General features: G+C 41.0%; 1 protein-coding gene across 3 annotated transcripts in view; it reads right to left on the bottom strand.

The window, feature by feature from the left end:
• Positions 1 to 17,129, bottom strand: part of CACHD1 (cache domain containing 1) — a 224,032-nt gene that overhangs the window by 174,648 nt on the left and 32,255 nt on the right. Inside the window, exon 1 of one of the 3 annotated variants that reach the window (XM_063654596.1) lies at positions 13,398 to 14,022. The exons of 1 other annotated variant lie outside the window; for it this stretch is intronic. In XM_063654596.1, the coding sequence (XP_063510666.1) occupies positions 13,398 to 13,433 (36 nt within the window). In that variant the 5' untranslated portion in view covers positions 13,434 to 14,022. Of the gene's footprint in view, positions 1 to 5,198; positions 10,741 to 13,397; positions 14,023 to 17,129 lie in introns of those variants that run through there. One more of the 3 variants, XM_063654599.1, reaches the window with a different exon arrangement.

A 17,129-nucleotide genomic window follows, 5' to 3' on the forward strand; every position in this document is an offset into this window, starting at 1 on the left:
CTGTTAATCAACATCTATAGGTGCAGCAGAATGCCTCAGAGTTGCATTAGCTACAACTAGGTGGCAAGGTTGTGGGAAAGTAGCAAAACCTCTCACCTCAAATAATTTGGCAGCTATCAAAATCCACCAGAAAAAAGCACCTAGGAGTTGTGTATAACCAAACTGGCTTAGATCAGCTTACAACAGGTGGTAATGACTGAGAGCTGTTTGCAATATTTTATTTTTTAAAAGAAAAAAACTCAAAATGTGCTCGTCATAAGACTAACTAAAACATCAAGTTTTTTGGCTTGAGCTAGGAATTATGCCAGCTTAGTAACTCTGGTTAACTCTGGTGAACTGGAACTGCTCAGAGGATCTGATTGGTAGTTAATGGGCAGTCACTGGTAATGCTTTTCTTTTTCTTTTTTTTTTTTTTGTGGAAGGAAAAAAGTTAATTCAGACTTACCAGATAGTTTGGTAGGTATTTTTTACATTATTAGAATAAAATAACGAGTTCCCTATTACTAAGTCAGTCAATCTTTTCACTTTAGAGACAAGAAAACTGAGGCCTGGGACAGATCAATAATTTTTCTATGGTACTCCTTTCAGAAATCAGACCTCCTTATGGTATCTGTTGTGCCTCTCCCTTGCAGCAGTCCTGGGCTGTGCCTCAATCAAAAGGCTCCACTACCTCAACCTGCTGGGTCCAAGCCAGATCATTTAGCATCTGGAATTTTCCCACATTTCCATTGCTGGAGGCAAAAAGTTTATCAATCAGGCCCAAGAAGCTATTACTGTCTCCCAGAGATTTTTGAGCAAATTCTTCCTTGAAGTCTTTGTTATCAAATGGGTAACAAGGGGTTAATGAGATTAAAAACAAAACCCAGGTCCTGCTAATGAGTAACCCCTCAATTGTAAAGCTTTCACTCAATTAAGTGGTACCTATCTCTAAAATTACCTCAAATAATTAACATAATGAGGAAGGGAAATGTGAGGTATTGTGAAGGACACAAAGATATTGATAGAATCACTAGGGCTGGAAGGCACAAGCTAAGGAGTGACTAAGCCCTTATCTATGGGGTTCTAGAACACAATAGGTTGTAAATAGCCTGACAGGAAGACAAAGGCTCCAACTCCCAGGGAATAAGGCAGCAGGAAAATACCCACACTAGGCATGTTGACGTTATCCAGAAAAGGCTAAACAAGGACTGTCCCATCCTCTTTCCCTTCTCAAACAATAACTTCACCAGAAAAGTGATTCCCATCACTTGGAGTCACAAAACTAGCCATCTATATACCTTACTTTGTTCCTATCCCATGAGGCACAAAGAAACTCCAGCTTAGACATGGCACAATCACACAACTACTTTGACAGAGCTGGGCATGGACCTTGATCCTCTGACTCCACCAATCCATGTGATTCTGTGTTAAATTTTGCATCTTAGACCTGCTCCCATTTTCTCTACCATTCCCTGATATTGCCATATTCCTGCACATGCACTAAATAAACAGATTTCCAATTAACTTGATTGAGAATAATAGGACATAAATGAGATAATGGAAGACCATCTTGAATGTTGAAAGCCAGGGCTTAAAATCTAGATGATGGGTTGATAGGTGCAGCAAACCACCATTGCACATGTATACCTATGTAATGAACCTGTACATTCTGCACATGTATCCCAGAACTTAAAGTAAAAAAAAAAAAAGTCATTGCTTTTCACTGGAGAAGTAGCACAGAAATGTTTTCCATCCCCATGTGTGCTGAGAGTATGTCCGCTGCTATTATCTTAGAGGAACAAAGTTAAGCACAGGTCATGAGCTGACAAATTACTACACTTAAGCTCTTCCCCTTGCTCCATAATGGATCTCTCTCACTGTAAGGAGATACAAACATTTAGAAACCACTAAACCAAACCAACACCGCCCAGGATCCTCTACAAAGGTTTCCTGGTTCAGTAAGGGAAGCCTGGAAGAGATCAAGTCATGTTCAAAGAGGATCACAAGCTGTGCTACCACAGGATTCTACTTTCCTTCCCTCTTAAGATCTAATCATTTCCTTTGTTTCCCAAGGAATACAACCATTACAGCCACAGGACCGCCAAGTTCAATCAATGACATAGAGTAGGCAGGGCAGCTACCCTGGGGCGGTGGAATATACTTTTCAAGTGTAAAAGGTTAAGCTAATAGGAGAAAGAAGAGTAATCGGGTAAAGGTGCTACACTGTCCAGGTCCCTCCTCCTGAAGAGAAGCTCATGGTGATGATGATCACAATTTTAATCTAAAGTCAATCATGTCATTCCTCAGCTCAAGATTCCCCATAGGTTCCCCTTACCCTTACAATGGCCTTTAAAGCCGTAGTGATGCTCTTACTGTCTTCCTACCCCACCAGCCTCCTTGCTATTCATCCCACCGGGCCAAGCTCTGCCCAGAGAATCCACACAGCATAATTCTTTGTCTCCCCTTGAGTTCTTGCTCAAGTATCATTTTCTCAGTGAGGCCTCCAGTGACTACTTTATTTCATTGCAACCCCACAGCTCCCTGCCAACTCTCCCCCGTCCCACACTCACTTGATTCTCCTTTATTTCTTTTTTATTGAATAGTACTAGCCATTCGCCAACATATGATATCATTTATTTCCCAGTATTCATGATGTCTATTGTCTAGCTCTCCCCAATGGAATGCAATTGGAATGCAACCTCCATGCAGAAATGGATTTTTGTCTGTTTTGATCACTGATGAATTAGTAGAACTAAAAGCACATAGCATACACTGAAAATATATTTGCAGATCACTTCTTGGCCTTTTGGCTAGGATCAAATGTAATTAATAATATTTGTTGAATAAATGAGATGTCACTTATTCACTAACAATAACAGCAGCTAGCATTCAGTACCTACTATGTCTCACACATATAACAAGTGCTTTCCCTGCTTCATGTCATCACAAGCCCATGCAATAGGTACTAATAGCATCCCCAATTTACATGACAAAACTGAGGCTTAAATGACTTGCACAAGATCACATTGCTAGTAAGTGGAGAAGTCAGAATGAAAACCCAAGTCTGTCTGACTCCAGTTAATTGCAATGCTAAATTTCCCACTCCAGCTCTGCTAGACAAGTTTTGCAATTTTGTTTACTAGGAGGAACAGTTTAAAATACAAGAAAGAATTGCTCCAGTAAATTCAGAGACAAGTCTCCAGAAAAAAATTTCCCTAGAAATGTTTCTATATTATAGAATATGCTTTATGGTATAGTAGAAAGAACAATAATAAGAGGATAAAAACCTGGGTTCAGATTCAGACTCTTCCCCCTAACCAGCTCTGAGGTCAATGTGTGAGTAATAAGCTAAACCAAGAGATAATGATGCCTATTGTGCAAGACTGTTTTAAAGATTTAAATGAGATAATATTCATGAAAATGCATAATCAAGTCTGGCTCATTATTTGGTCATTCCTTCTTTCCAATGTGACAGCCTCACTGACAGAATCTCATAAATGAGTAAACATTTACTAAGCACCTAGCATGTGCCAGGCACTATGCTGGGTGTTTTGTTTATGAACACTGTAAGCTGGTCCGTTACGCAGTAAGACAGGTTCCAAGTCTAGAGATGAGGCAGATCAGCAAAACAGCTGTTCTAGAACCACATGAGAAATGCTACTGCAAGTTATGTACTAAACATCATAGGATGCAATGTTAACATTAAATGCTGAAATTGCTTGCTTTGGCTAAAATGAGAATGGAGAGATAGCAATAACGGATTGCAGAATCACCAGGAAAAAAAAAGAAAATGTTAAACAGACAGGTATATTTAGAATTGGGACTGCATTGCTGAAGAAGAACCCATGTTACTTTGTCCTTAACTTAAAACTAATTTGAAAATGTTCCATGTTGGTCTAGTTTACGTGCTACTTATCAAGAAAAAGACTACTTGAATAAACAAGTATTTTTTTCAGATATTTGCAACCTATATATAAAAATCCTATTAACAATCTCTTCTACCACTTCCTTTCCAAACTATGAAGCATGCCCTGAATTCCAAAAATGAAAGTATCTGATAATCTCAAGTTTTATACATGCTTCAAGTTTAGGAAGTAGAGCTAGGCAAAAGAAGGAGTCAAGTCAATGCCCTTCCCAATTTTAAAAATTAATACCAAGAGTTGAAACCATGAATCCCAGCCACCTTTCTATAATCATAGAAAGATTAGCATGTGAGTTTAATTTCTGCACACCACTTCAGACCACCTGCATCCCCAAATAGTGTCAGATAACAGGCCTTTCTTCATACATTAATTTTACATTACCCTCTCTCCCAACCAGCTAGGGAGCTAACAAGCAGTCCCTGTGGCTCAATCTGAACAGAACTGGCATGCATTCAGGCAGCACAACTACAGCTGTTGCATAATAGCATTTCTCATGTGAGGAAGCCATATCAACACAAATACTAATAGTCAAAATGATTTAAGAAGGGAAAAAATGCTTTGAGATATTTTGAATTTGCAAGGATAGGAATTCATTTTCATTATTAATTGCATATGCTTATATTCTAAAGAACCTGAACAAATGTCACACCAATCATACTGGAAACACATCTGGGTTGAGGAGGCTCTTAGGGTAATTTAAATTCAATTTCTTGCACAAAGTAGTAGGGTTTGTATTATTTCTTGTCTGTTTTTGTCACAACCTGAACATAACTTCCATAGCTCCCCAATTCTATTTTCCAAAGGACACTCCAAAGCAATTATTTTTTGTAAGTATCAGGTTCAATTAAAATTAGTAGAAATTGTTAAATAGTTACCATTAATGGGGATTTGGGATTTGCTGGAAGGAAAATCTAAGAATTAATACCATTCGGATTAATCTAGATCCAAAATTTTCACTTTTCTATGCCATAAGCATATACATTTATTTCTCCGTGTGTATTTTCCTCCTAAATCATCCAATACCGTATGTAATATGACCAAAATCGCATGGATGGCAGCATACCATGAAGAGATTTAGAGATTACACAGTCAAGATGTCTCCATTATGACCAAGCAGGCAAATATGAGCTCCAGAACCTAGGAACTAGTCAACTTTGCTTCTTTCTCAGCATATTATAGAATAGGTTATTTAATTGTAATTACTAAGAACAAATTTGGATTCTGTAAGAACAAATCAGGCCAAATTATGCCACTTAATTTAATATACAGGTAGAAATTATATGAATTAATACATACCTTGATTTCACCAACGCATTTGACAAAGTATTGCATGTTCCATTCTTGAGAACAAGAAGGCACACTGAGCTAGACTGTCAGACTTGGAACTCTGACACCATCATAAAAAGCTGAACTACTGCTGGAGACTAAAAAGAATATAAATAGGAGTTATCACATAGCTTTGCTGCTGTGGTAAATACCAATGATCCTATGGTCAACTATGCATCTAGCTCAGCTGCCTACAACTACATTCCTCCCCCACTGCCCAGTTCAGTTTTTCAAAACCTAGAAGTGAAACCTAGGAATTCCTTCCTACAATGTTAAAGCTAAAAGACGTTTATATCAAGCTACAAAAAAGAAAACTCACAGTCAAGCTGGCAAGAGTCCTTTTTAACTAGATAGCCATATGGACACCTCTTGAAAAAAGCCATATGGTTAGACTTGTTATTTTTGGCCTCTTTACCTTTAACTCCCTTCTTGTATATAGAGGCCTCCAGTTATTACCAACAAGTGATAAATCACTCTGAATTTCCAAGGCCACAAAAAGCATTCGCTGGCAACCATTCCAGGTTTCACTTTTAGCTGAAGACCCTGGAGAATTCTTAACTGAGGGATGTTCACAGTTTCCAAAATGTTATTTTATTTAGAGCAACACTTCAGATCTAAACTTTATCTTGATAGCTAAGGTTCAAACAGAGAAAGTAAAACATGGATGGAAATGAATTGTATAAAGTATGAAGGAACATATCAATTTAACTTTTCCTCCAATTGTTTTTTAAGAGACAGGATTAGAGAATCCCTCCTAAAAAGATTATCTGGAACAGAAACTGCAAACTGGCAACCTAATTTAACCTGCACAGGTGTTTTGTTTGACTCACACATGTTGTTGTTTTAAATTGAGCTAATGTTTAAAATTCAGGAAATTTTACATCTTATAAAAATCTGGATTTCCAACATCTTTAGAAAAACTAGTAGATGTGGCATCTCCAGACTAACATTCCTGCTGCCAACAAGTGGCTTCCATTGAACAGCAACTGTTTCTCTTAGGTGGCTCCTACCATCTCCAGTTGTGTCACAGGCATTCAAGGCCTACTTCACTCATTTCCATTTTCTGACTGCCAGCCCATTAAAAAACTAGAAAGCAAGCACCCTTTCCTTTGAGTCCTTTTCATGGCTACCATTCCTGGCAAGATGCAACTCAAATGTCAAATGCCTTGTGTTTGAAATACCTCCTGAATCTTACAGATTTATCAAATTCTACCTGTATCACTTCCCCCCACCATAGCTGCTGGGAAGCAAGGATACCCTTATACATGATTACTTCCTCCTTTTCTCCATAGCATTCGCACAGTGCTTTACGTAAAGCAGATATTTAATAAAATATCTAGTAGTTATCTTATAGCTCTATGGCTTACAGCAGCCCTTCAACATGAAACAGTGTTTCACCTTAGAACAGTATTTCTCAATCGGGGATGAGTTAGCCCCCAGGGGACACTTGACATTTTTGATTGTCACAGCTTGGAGGAAGTTACTGCTGGCGTCTAGTGGGTAGAGGCCAGAGAGGTTGTTAAACATCCTAAAGTGCACAGGACAGCCCCCTCCCCTGCCACCGTCACATGTCATCTGTGTTAAGGTTGGGAAAACCTGACTTAGAATGACCCAGATGAACATAGAAATATTGCTGTAAATTTGCAGATGGATAATCTTGGGCTAGAAATTAATGTGGGTTACTCAAGGTAACCCAGCTTGCAACAGAATCAAGATTTGGACTCCGGTGGCAGGCTGTCAGAATGTAACAATAGAAATGGAGAATGGAAAAATAGAACAAGGATGGAAATTTGTGCCTCTGGCATGAACTTGTGTAAAAATATCCAGAGGTCAGAGATTAACATTCACTAATATAAAGTATATCTTACCTGATCATGAAAGGGTCCAGAAGTCACTTAAATGGTGGCAGAAAAAACTTAACCACATACCAAGCTTACATGTATATACTGAAAAACAAAGTTCTACTCCCCCAAAAGACTTTTTGTATCAGCTATTCAAAACAACTACATGAAGTTACAACTAATCCATGTGCTGATGAGCGGAGAATACAAATGACGGAAATAACAGTTTCAAATGAAAATCCCTCTTTAGGAGAAAGAAAAGAGGAAGGTACAGCAACTTGAAGAGTGGAAATGTTGAATTTAGCCTGAAATTGGCAGGGATGTGCGTGTCCCTAGCCACACCTGCAGACTGTTATTTTGTCTTAGTTACTCCAGTTGGCAGGCAGTAGCCTCTCTCCATTCAAAGTAAAGGAGGAACAGCAGGAAGTGTTAAAAGGGGAAGAGCAGAAGTTGAATCATTTGCCCTTGAACTCCAGGGGGCTTCTGGTTTTTTTTGTTTTGTTTTGTTTTGTTTTTGACAGTCTCACTGTGTCACCCAGGCTGGAGTGCAGTGGTGCGATCTCAGCTCCACTATGGTGTGCACCACCATGACCAGCTAATTTTTCTATTTTTTGTAGAGACAGGGTTTCACCATGTTGGCTGGGCTAGTATCAAACTCCTGACCTCAGGTGATCCACCCGCCTTGGCCTCCCAAAGCGCTGGGATTACGGGCTTGAGCCACCATGCCCAGCCCTGCTTGCTTTTTCTGTGACCATCAGTCAGGTCCCTCAGTTTCTAAGATCTAGAAAGTGTGAATAATAATTTCTACCTCGTAGAGTTATGGAAAATAATAACAATCAGACTTTATATATAAAACCTTATTAAAAAGTCTTACTATACATGACAGTGACTATGCCAAAAATGCTTTACCTCATCTGACTCTCATATCAACACTGTGAGGTGGCCACCATGTTCGGATGAGAAAAGGACACAGCTGATAAGCTGAGAAAGGCCATTTCAAGTTCAAAGGAAGGCAATTGTATTCTAGAGCTGGGGTTCATAACCACTTTGCTGCCTAGCTTTCCCAACTCAAAGTGCTAATTATTGCTTTGTAAACTTGGAGCCAAAGGAAATCCTGGGGTTCAAAGGGAATAATTTCCTTGTGGCCAGAGCTAAACACAGATGGAACAGATTGTCTTCTGCAGTAAGACACTCCCCATCATTGTAGCGGGAAGTGGCTGGGTGACCACTTGGAGATGTTGGAGAGAGAGATGAGCTGGAGAGGGTGGTGAGCTCTACTTCTCTAAGGTCCATTCTAATCTTGCAATTTTATGATTCTTTGTCTGAACTCTAGATTTCTAATAACCTCTCTCTGGAACCTGATGGTTGTTTATTTTCCTAGGCAATTCCTACTCCTTTCTCTGGTCTTTCTTCCACTTCTTTATTTTCTCATGATCCTAGCATGCTATAATGGAAAGAACCAGGGTTTTGAAATATAAAAGCCCTGGATGTGAATGTTCAATCTCCCTTATAATAGTTAATTGATACTTGACAAGGTACTAAGACTTCCTCTCATGAGGATTTCCTCGTCTATAAAATAAGAGGAAGTAACATCAAACGAGAAAAAAACAGATTACAGTGCCTGCTCTACAGCGGAAGTACGATTAGTCTCCTTCATTTGCAAACCTACTACATACCATACTCCATCTGCTTTAATGTCCTATACCTATAGAGATCTTAGGTACACTAAAAATAAGCACAGTCCAAAATATCTATGATCTAAAAGGCGTTTTACCTGCTACATAGATATCAGCAAAAGGAAAATGGATTCTCCACTACAAGGACCAGAACCATTACCAAATCCAGTGGCCTTTGACACTCTGAATTCCAGTGTACCCACAGCCATATTAATCCCATCGATATTCCACTCATTACAACCTCCAGGAATAACAATTATACATGCATCGAACTTTCAAGGACCCACAGCACTCCAATATGCAACATCTTATTTAAATCATACCACAATCTTGCAAGAGATTTACAGGAGCACTTGGCATTGTCTGCATGGATCTGAATCTTTGTCCCAGTGAGCCAATCTCTCTGGCAATTTCTGGTTTTAGCAATTTAAAAATTGTGCAAACCTGAATAACGACCACCAGAGCAACAAAATAACAAGACAGAAATGAACTTAATCAGAAAAAGAAAGATTTATTAGAAAGACACTAGAAACACAACAAGAGGCAGAAACTTAGTGGTTAGTTAGTTGAGAACATCGCCCAGGAGATTAAGCCACCTAAACAGCCTTGCTGAAAGGCAACTGTGAATACCTGGCTGTTCCGTCGTCACTGGACTCTCTTTTTTTCTCCATAACCTTAAAATTATTGACTGTCCCATTTCTATTGCTGCCTAATGCTCAAAGTCCCAGGTAACAGTCTTTAATGGCCTAGTGTATGTAACGTACATACTGCCCCAGCTGCCACGGCAGGAGAGAGGATCACTTGCCTTCCCCTATAGCTCCCATTGGCTCTTAGAGCCGAAAGGGTGCAAAGATGCAAGTCAGCTGAAACAGCAGTAAGTGTCCAAAACTTCACTGAATCTTCATCTTAATGCTGTTGGAGCAACTCTACTTTACCTCCGCATCCCTTTTTTGTGACAAGAGAAGATACTGATTTGCTCAGGTTCACGCAGCTGGTCACGTACCAGCACTGAGAATTCACCTGAGGCTCCTGGTTCTTGACTCCCATTAAAATTTTCCTTAAGCAGTTTTAACTAGCACTCTAAGTCACCCTAAATGTAGGTTTTATATGAATGTTGTAATATCTCTTCACTATTCTATCATAAATGTGAAATGTATGTATGTGGGGCATGTTCTATCTGGGTTGCCAGTTTTTCAGCATTTAAAAAATATGTTTTTCTGAAAGGTATTATTTCTTCCAAATCCTAAACTGAAAAATCTTAACAGTAATTGTGCAAGACAAAATACATCTAGGAGTATTCGTTTGAGAATCATTGTCTCTGCTATGTCTTAAATAAATCTCTCCTATTGTTAATAAACTGAGAAGGGATGCAAATGTCACAATATTAAAATAGGTATCTAGATTAGGTTTTGAAAAAATATCATAAAATCTACCTCACAGTCTTAATTTTGCATTTATATATAATGTTGTAGTGTTTTCCTTCTATCCTTGGAGATTTAACAAAACTTCCCTACTTTAAAAAGCACCCTAGGGCTGATTTCATGGTCAAAGAAAAATAAAGACTTATAAAATTACTGAATAACTTGAGTGTTTTACCCTAAGATCCTTTTCCTTCCTACCATTTTTTTTTTAAGCCAAGAAAGACAAATGAACTAAAGCTGTTCATCTTTAGTTGATTCAAATACACCTTTTTAATAACAAGTGGCTGAAGCCAAAGAAAGGATTAAAGATGGTGCTTTTTCATCAATTCCTTTTTATGGCCTGGGATTTACTTTGCAATTAGTCCCTCCTGGGCAGAGCTGAGGCCCAGTGAACTTGTTATTACCAAGTCTGGAGATCTCTAAAAAATGAAAACTCCACACTTGCTACAAGGGGCGGATAACACAGGCATGAAAGGTGCCAAGGTAGAGGGAGTTATAGAGCCTTTTGCTAATGACAGTTCAAAGAGATGAGCAGCCCCAACCCTCAGAAATAAAAGCAGAGAGCATTTTTCATCCATACTCATAGTTAGGAACAAGGTAACAGAGAAAAAAAGAGAGTATGAACTTCATTAAATTTTCAGTCCTGTGGCCTTATTGCTTTTTCTCTTATAATTAGCGATAAAAGCCTTAAAAGGAAAAAAAGACCTTTTTCCTTTGTGCTTGCCTTCTGGGCAGCAAAGATGAGGGGAGTAGCAGCCAATCATAGAAAGAGAAGAACCCTGGGGGTGGGGAATGGCAGGAGACACCAAAGAAAAGAAAATGCCTGGGAGCCCTGGGCCTTTTTCAAGGATAAAAAGATGAACTAGGGAGGCAACTTACCCAGACTGCAGAAGTTGTCTTGGGCTTAAGAGTAATAAACAGCCTGCGGCAGTAAGCCAGTGTCAGACCTGGTAGTGTCTTAACAGAAGACTGAGTATGGTTCTCTAAATGCAGTACATCTCTATCTTACTTAGCCCCCTCACTCTCAGGCTTAGTGAGAGAACAACTTAGGGACTTGGGAGGAATATATCTAAGTAAGGGTAGCAGGTGTTTAATGTCAATCACTCAAACAAGTTTTCCAGGACAGACCCAACTCATATGTGCTTTGCCTGGCAGGTCCATTTCATGTAAGGTAGGCATGATTATCCCCATTTTACACATGAGGAAATTGAGGTTTAGACAGATAAATTTGCTAATCCAAGATCACACACACAAAAAAGATCATATGTTCTCATAGCCCCTGCTAAATCCAGTGCTATTTCTTCCACCAGAAGCTCTCACCCACCTTCACACCAGCATTTGCGTAGTGCGTTACACTTAATACAAGAATACCTCTCCGGGCATTCTCATGTAATTCCTATAAAACCACATCAGGAAGGTGATATGGTTTGGATTTGTGTCCCTGCCCAAATCTCATGTAGAACTGTAAACCCCAATGTTGGAAGACGGAGGGGCCTGGTGGGAAGTGACTGAATCATGTGGGTGGATTTCTCCCTTGCTCTTCTCATGATAATGACTGAGTTCTCACAAAATCTGGTTGTTTTAAAGTGTGTAGCACCTCCCCCTTCTCTCTCTGGTCCTCCTGCTCTGGCCATGTGAAGATCTGCCTGCTTTGCCCTCACCTTCCACCACGGTTTTAAGTTTCCTGAGGCCTCCTCAGCCATGTTTTCTGTACAGCCTATGAAACCCTGAGCCAATTAAACCACTTTTCTTTATACATTCCCCAGTCTCCGACATTTCTTTACAGCAGTGTGAGAATGGACTAATACAGAAGGAGATGAGATACATTCATTTTTCTACTTTAAGATTTAAAGATGAGGACATGGAGACCCCAACTTTAAATTATTTGCCCAGGCAACATACTGGTGGTTTGAACTCAAGTCTTCTGACTCCTAAAGGTGTATTTTTTTCCGCTAAATATCACATTTTTGACAAATCAAAAAGAAGCTATTTTCTGTCTGGAGCTGGACTTCCATTCTCACTCGCAGCTCCAGAAAGCTTATTCTTACTTCTCCCTGGGTCATGGAAACAACCTGAGTTTCCACATTCTCTATCTCCTAGGCTGTCTGCGGATTCCTACTCCAGTTCTCCCATTTTCCTGCCCCTGCTTCTTCCCTGGAGGCTTTAGAGCCCATGCTCCACATCTACCTATGCAAGATGTTCTTTTTCCACCCCAGAAAGTAAAATAACAACAACATCGATGAAAGTAAAAAACATCACCTTTCATCTCAACGTTAACCAGGCAGCCCACTAGTTCAACTGAATTGGCATATGCTGTGGTCCCAACTGTGGCCTCAAACTCAAGGACAAAGCAAAGATGGGTAGGGCAGTCCCTGGCCCCAAGGAATGTATAACATAGTGGGGCAGGCAGAAGTGGATACAACTAACTACAAGGCAAGACTCCAGTAAGGAGTACAATGGAGACACGAAAGTAGGGTAAAAGGAACCCTTTCTAGCTGGGAGAAATGAGGGGAGGTTCCGGGGAGGTAGCTGTGATCCTAAAGTCAGTGTCCTGGTCCTATCCTAACACATCAAGAACAACCTTCAAAGCATGATGTGTGAAATACATACTAATTTACAAGTCATGAACTTCCAAGGCCTTTTTCCTTGGGACCTCAAAATATTCACATCTCACAAGAGATGGTAGAGTTTATTATTAATCTCGTTTTATAGATAAGTTGAAATCCTTACTTAACAACAGTAACAAAAAGAGCTGAAAAGCAAATTCAGCTCCTATCTACCAAAGGTTTTCAATCACTTTACAACTATAGGTTCCTAACTGTTTCAAAAAACATGCTCTAATGGGGGAGCTACATGAACAAAGAACAGGCAATTTGATGTATTACACAGAAAAACGCAAGTGAAAATACCAAACAGCTTTAACTGTATTTAAAACAATTTTCTAGGTACTCTTTGAACATCTTCTCTAAACACAGTGAGTAATGGGCAAGAACAAAACCATGACACAAGATACACCAGATACTTAGCATAACAGTCACTTCCTCTGAATCTTTCTTGACACATCCACTTCGCTCCAACTAGGAAAAAAAAAAACACGTACTTTCTCTCAGTATACCCACTACAACCTGCCTGATTTTGACTCCTGGCTCTGCTGTCATGAGCATGTGGCTCTGAGTCATTTAATCTCTGTCCCTCCATAATTCTCCTCTGCATTAAAATAACAGTACTTACCTCATTGGCCGTTGGGAAGATCAAACAAATACACATAAACTGTTTGGAACACTGCCAGACACCTAGAGAGCATTCAATAGGTCGTCGTTGAGTGTGGTTGTGAGGATTACACAAGATAACGCAGGTAAGAGTATTTAGCACTTAGCAAGTGCTCAATAAATGATGGTTCTATCACCTGTCTGCATCCCTGAAGAACTTTGGCCTCTCTGAATTTTTTATTTCTGGAGCCCAGCAAAACGCCAAGCACAACGGCAGTGCTTATTAAAAGTTCAATGAATGTGTGGCAGGTGGCAGTCCAGTCTGACACGTGAAGCCCATCGGCAGTTCCTGGTCGGCCTTGCTCGCATCTGACACTTAAGAAGGCGTGCAGACTGCAGTGACCGGGCAGTGCCTCCACACACCATCGGATTTTGCGTGGGGCTACCATTTCAACCTTGGTTGAAAATAAAATGCAGGCCAAGGCAGGCAGGTAGAAGTGGAAGGGATGTGGAGGTGGCGACCCGGGGTTTGCAGGGCAAGAGGAGCTGAAGGGGCAGGCGAGGTGTCGGCGTGGAAGACAAAGGGCAGAGCAGCGAGGGGAGAGACGAGCGGGCGGCCGGGGACTAAGGCGGCGACCCGGCGGGGCGGGGCGGGGCGGGGCGGGGCGGGGCGGGGCGGGGCGGGGCGAGGCGCGAGGCGGGGGAACAAAGAGCTGCCTCGCGGGCCGCGGGGTCCTGGCGGCCGGGAGGAGGGTCAGGGAGAAGGCAGACCCGGGAAGGAGGGCGCCGGGAAGGCGGGGCGGGGCGCAGCCAAGAGGGGGAGGGGCGGCGGGGTCCAGGGGGAAGGTCGGGCGTGGATGGGGTGCGCCCAGGGAGGGGGAAGGGGTGGAGGTGTCGGGGTTCGCCCAGGGAGGGGGAGGAACGGCGGCATAGGGTGTGCCCAGGGAGGGGGAGGGGCGGCGGGGTGGGGTGTGCCCCAGAGGAGGGGCCGGGGCCCGGCCCCGGGGCGGGGAGGTCCCGTCTGGCTACAGCGATTTTATGCACCTCATCAGGCTGCTGAGCTGAGGGCCTTCGCTGAGCCGCTCTCCGAGGCCCAGGAAAGCCCGCAGCCTCCAAGGGTGCAGCAGGAGGAATGTCCCCTCCTCTCCCCTCCCCTCCAGACCTCGCAGCATAGTCATAGTTACAAAACGAGCAATAAGGAGACAGCCACCCTGACAGTAATGCCTGTGGCTCCCGGGGCTGAGCACAGGGGCTCCCCAGTGGCTCTTGACTGCCCTCCTGTATCTTGTTCCTTTCCATCTGCACCGGGGATGGTGGCCTTGGGAAAACAAAAGCAGTTCCTGCACGGTCATCCAGAGCTTAAAATTGGGTGGTGGTGTAATAAAAAGTTACCTCTATACCTCTAGTTTCACACCAAGTGAGATGCCAGTTTAGGAGAAATCTGAACTACATCCAGAAAATAAATGTTCTTCTGGGTGAGGAAGAAAAAAATTCTTTCCAGAAAAAAGTTTGGAAGTCTTGGTCTCAAAGACTGCTGTTATCAAAATATCAATTCATGGAAATGAAAATATAAACAAAAACTATCACCATTTCTTGAACAGCCACTGTGTGCTCCTGGTGTACATCCTTGCACCTTGTCTTCACAATCCATTCAAACATCTGATCAGTGTCTCAATCAGATAGGCATAGATAGCACTACACTGCGGGCTTTGTAAAAGGGTTGGAGGGAGGTCCCAGGCCTCATAGAACTTGCAGTCCACCTCAAAGTAGGTACAATTTGCAAAGGAGGGGATTTACAACAGGTACATTGCCCATGAGTATGCCCAGGTCAGTATATCTTTCCATTTTACCATAGTGGAAGATATATTTATGTCTTCCTAAATATAGTAGAATTTCAGTCTTAACATCTGTTTCTACTCCTTTGCTTAGGAAAGCAAAATGAAACCAAGCAGAGGTACCTTTATACAAAATGAAAGAATTAAACCCAACAGGTAAATCCAACTAATGGAAAACTGACAACAGAATTCTGGTACACCCAAAAGAGAAAGGTTGAGACTTGCTAGAAAATTCATTAAGTCAAAGACCGTGTTCCTCAAAAAACAGTTCTAATGTATACCATTAAGTTCCAGTGATTAAATGTTGTGTCACATTTAAGTAAAATAGGTGTCTTCTCCTTTTAAGACATTTTCAGCAGCTGGGTGCAGTGGCTTATGCCTGTAATCCCAGCACTTTGGGAAGACAAGGCAGGTGGGATGGTTTGAGCTCAGGAGTTTGAGATCAGCTTGGGCAACATGGCAAAACCCCATATCTGCAAAAAATACACAAATTAGCCAGGCATGGTAGCACACGCCAGTAGTCCTAGCTACTTGGGAGCCTGAGGTGGGAGGATCGCTAGAGTCCAGGAGGTGGGGGTTACAGTGAGCCATGATTGCACCACTGTACTCCAGCCTTGGTGACAGAGTTAGACCCTGTCTCAAAAAAATAAAAATATTTTCACCTTTTCATGTGCATCTCCATTGTGTCCATCAGGGTTACCTTTATATTAGAAGAGGTCAGTGCTTGTCCTACATTTCCAAAGTAGGCAGAATGACAAAAGCTATTATATAAGAACTATCCCCAACCTCTTCATTTACAAAAGAAAGGGAAACAGCGTCACAGGTCACTATGCTGATGGCTAGCAAGGCCTAGAATTAGAGCCCAAAACAATGATCTCCCCAGTAGTATACAGGAAGTTTTACCCATTAGTCTAACAAACCCCTGGCTTATTCACATTTAATTCTCTAAAGAAGCTCTACAAAATATAAACAATTGGAACCTACATTTATGTATGTATGGGGGGATCATCAGTAAAAACACTTCTAACTGTATGCCTCAAATTGTTTAACATGAGTTAAACAAAACTTTTTCATCCTTCTAACAAAACTCTTCAGGTCTACCCACCATGCTACACAGCATTTGAAAATGTTGACTGAAAAAGTAATCTAGCAAGTACTCTCTTTATTCACATGTAAGAATTCACCTTAAAAATATGAAATCATACTTTGTATGAACAAAGATGATTCCTAAAAGGCATCACTTAGTATCTTGGCTCTGTAAATTTTTGGAGGTTTTTTTTTTTTTTTTTTTTGGCTTTTTCACGTAAATATATTCTGTATTTTCTCTAAAGTAAACCACTGCTTTGACAGAGTTTAGATTTTTCCCCTTAACTAAAGGCATTATTCAATTTCAATGTCCTTGGAGTGTTTTATCTGGGGATTAGACAACTGTACCAAAACACAGCTGTTCCAGTTTTTTCTCCTTTATTTTTCACATTAAAAAACTCCCACTATCAGCCAGTCCAATTAGTTACTCACTATCAAAAGCCGGCTTTGGTCTTTCATCTTCTGGAAAACTGGATCCAAGTGACAGGGTGTCATGGAAACTGTATCTTGGGTCATTTCCTGTTTCAATTGTTTAACCACAAAAAAAAGTTCGGCTCTATCAGATGGAAATTAATGAATACTTGCTGTTGCCTTTTGAAGAGCATGCAACTAAATAAAAAAAGTAATTATCCTTTTTTGACCAAGTTTTTCCAGCAACCCCAGGGAATACAGGGAGATCAATACACCCAAAATGGGAAAAGAAAAATACTTTGATGCAATGAAACAAACCCTTTTTCCGTTCAGTTTCCATAATTCAGTGGTCAGTTTTAAGGCTGCCACTTGGGTTTGGGAAATGTAACTACAGGTTAAGTGGTTTTAATTGCAGTTAACTT

This window comes from Pongo pygmaeus, chromosome 1 (genome assembly GCF_028885625.2).
Source record: "Pongo pygmaeus isolate AG05252 chromosome 1, NHGRI_mPonPyg2-v2.0_pri, whole genome shotgun sequence".
Lineage (NCBI taxonomy): Eukaryota > Metazoa > Chordata > Mammalia > Primates > Hominidae > Pongo > Pongo pygmaeus.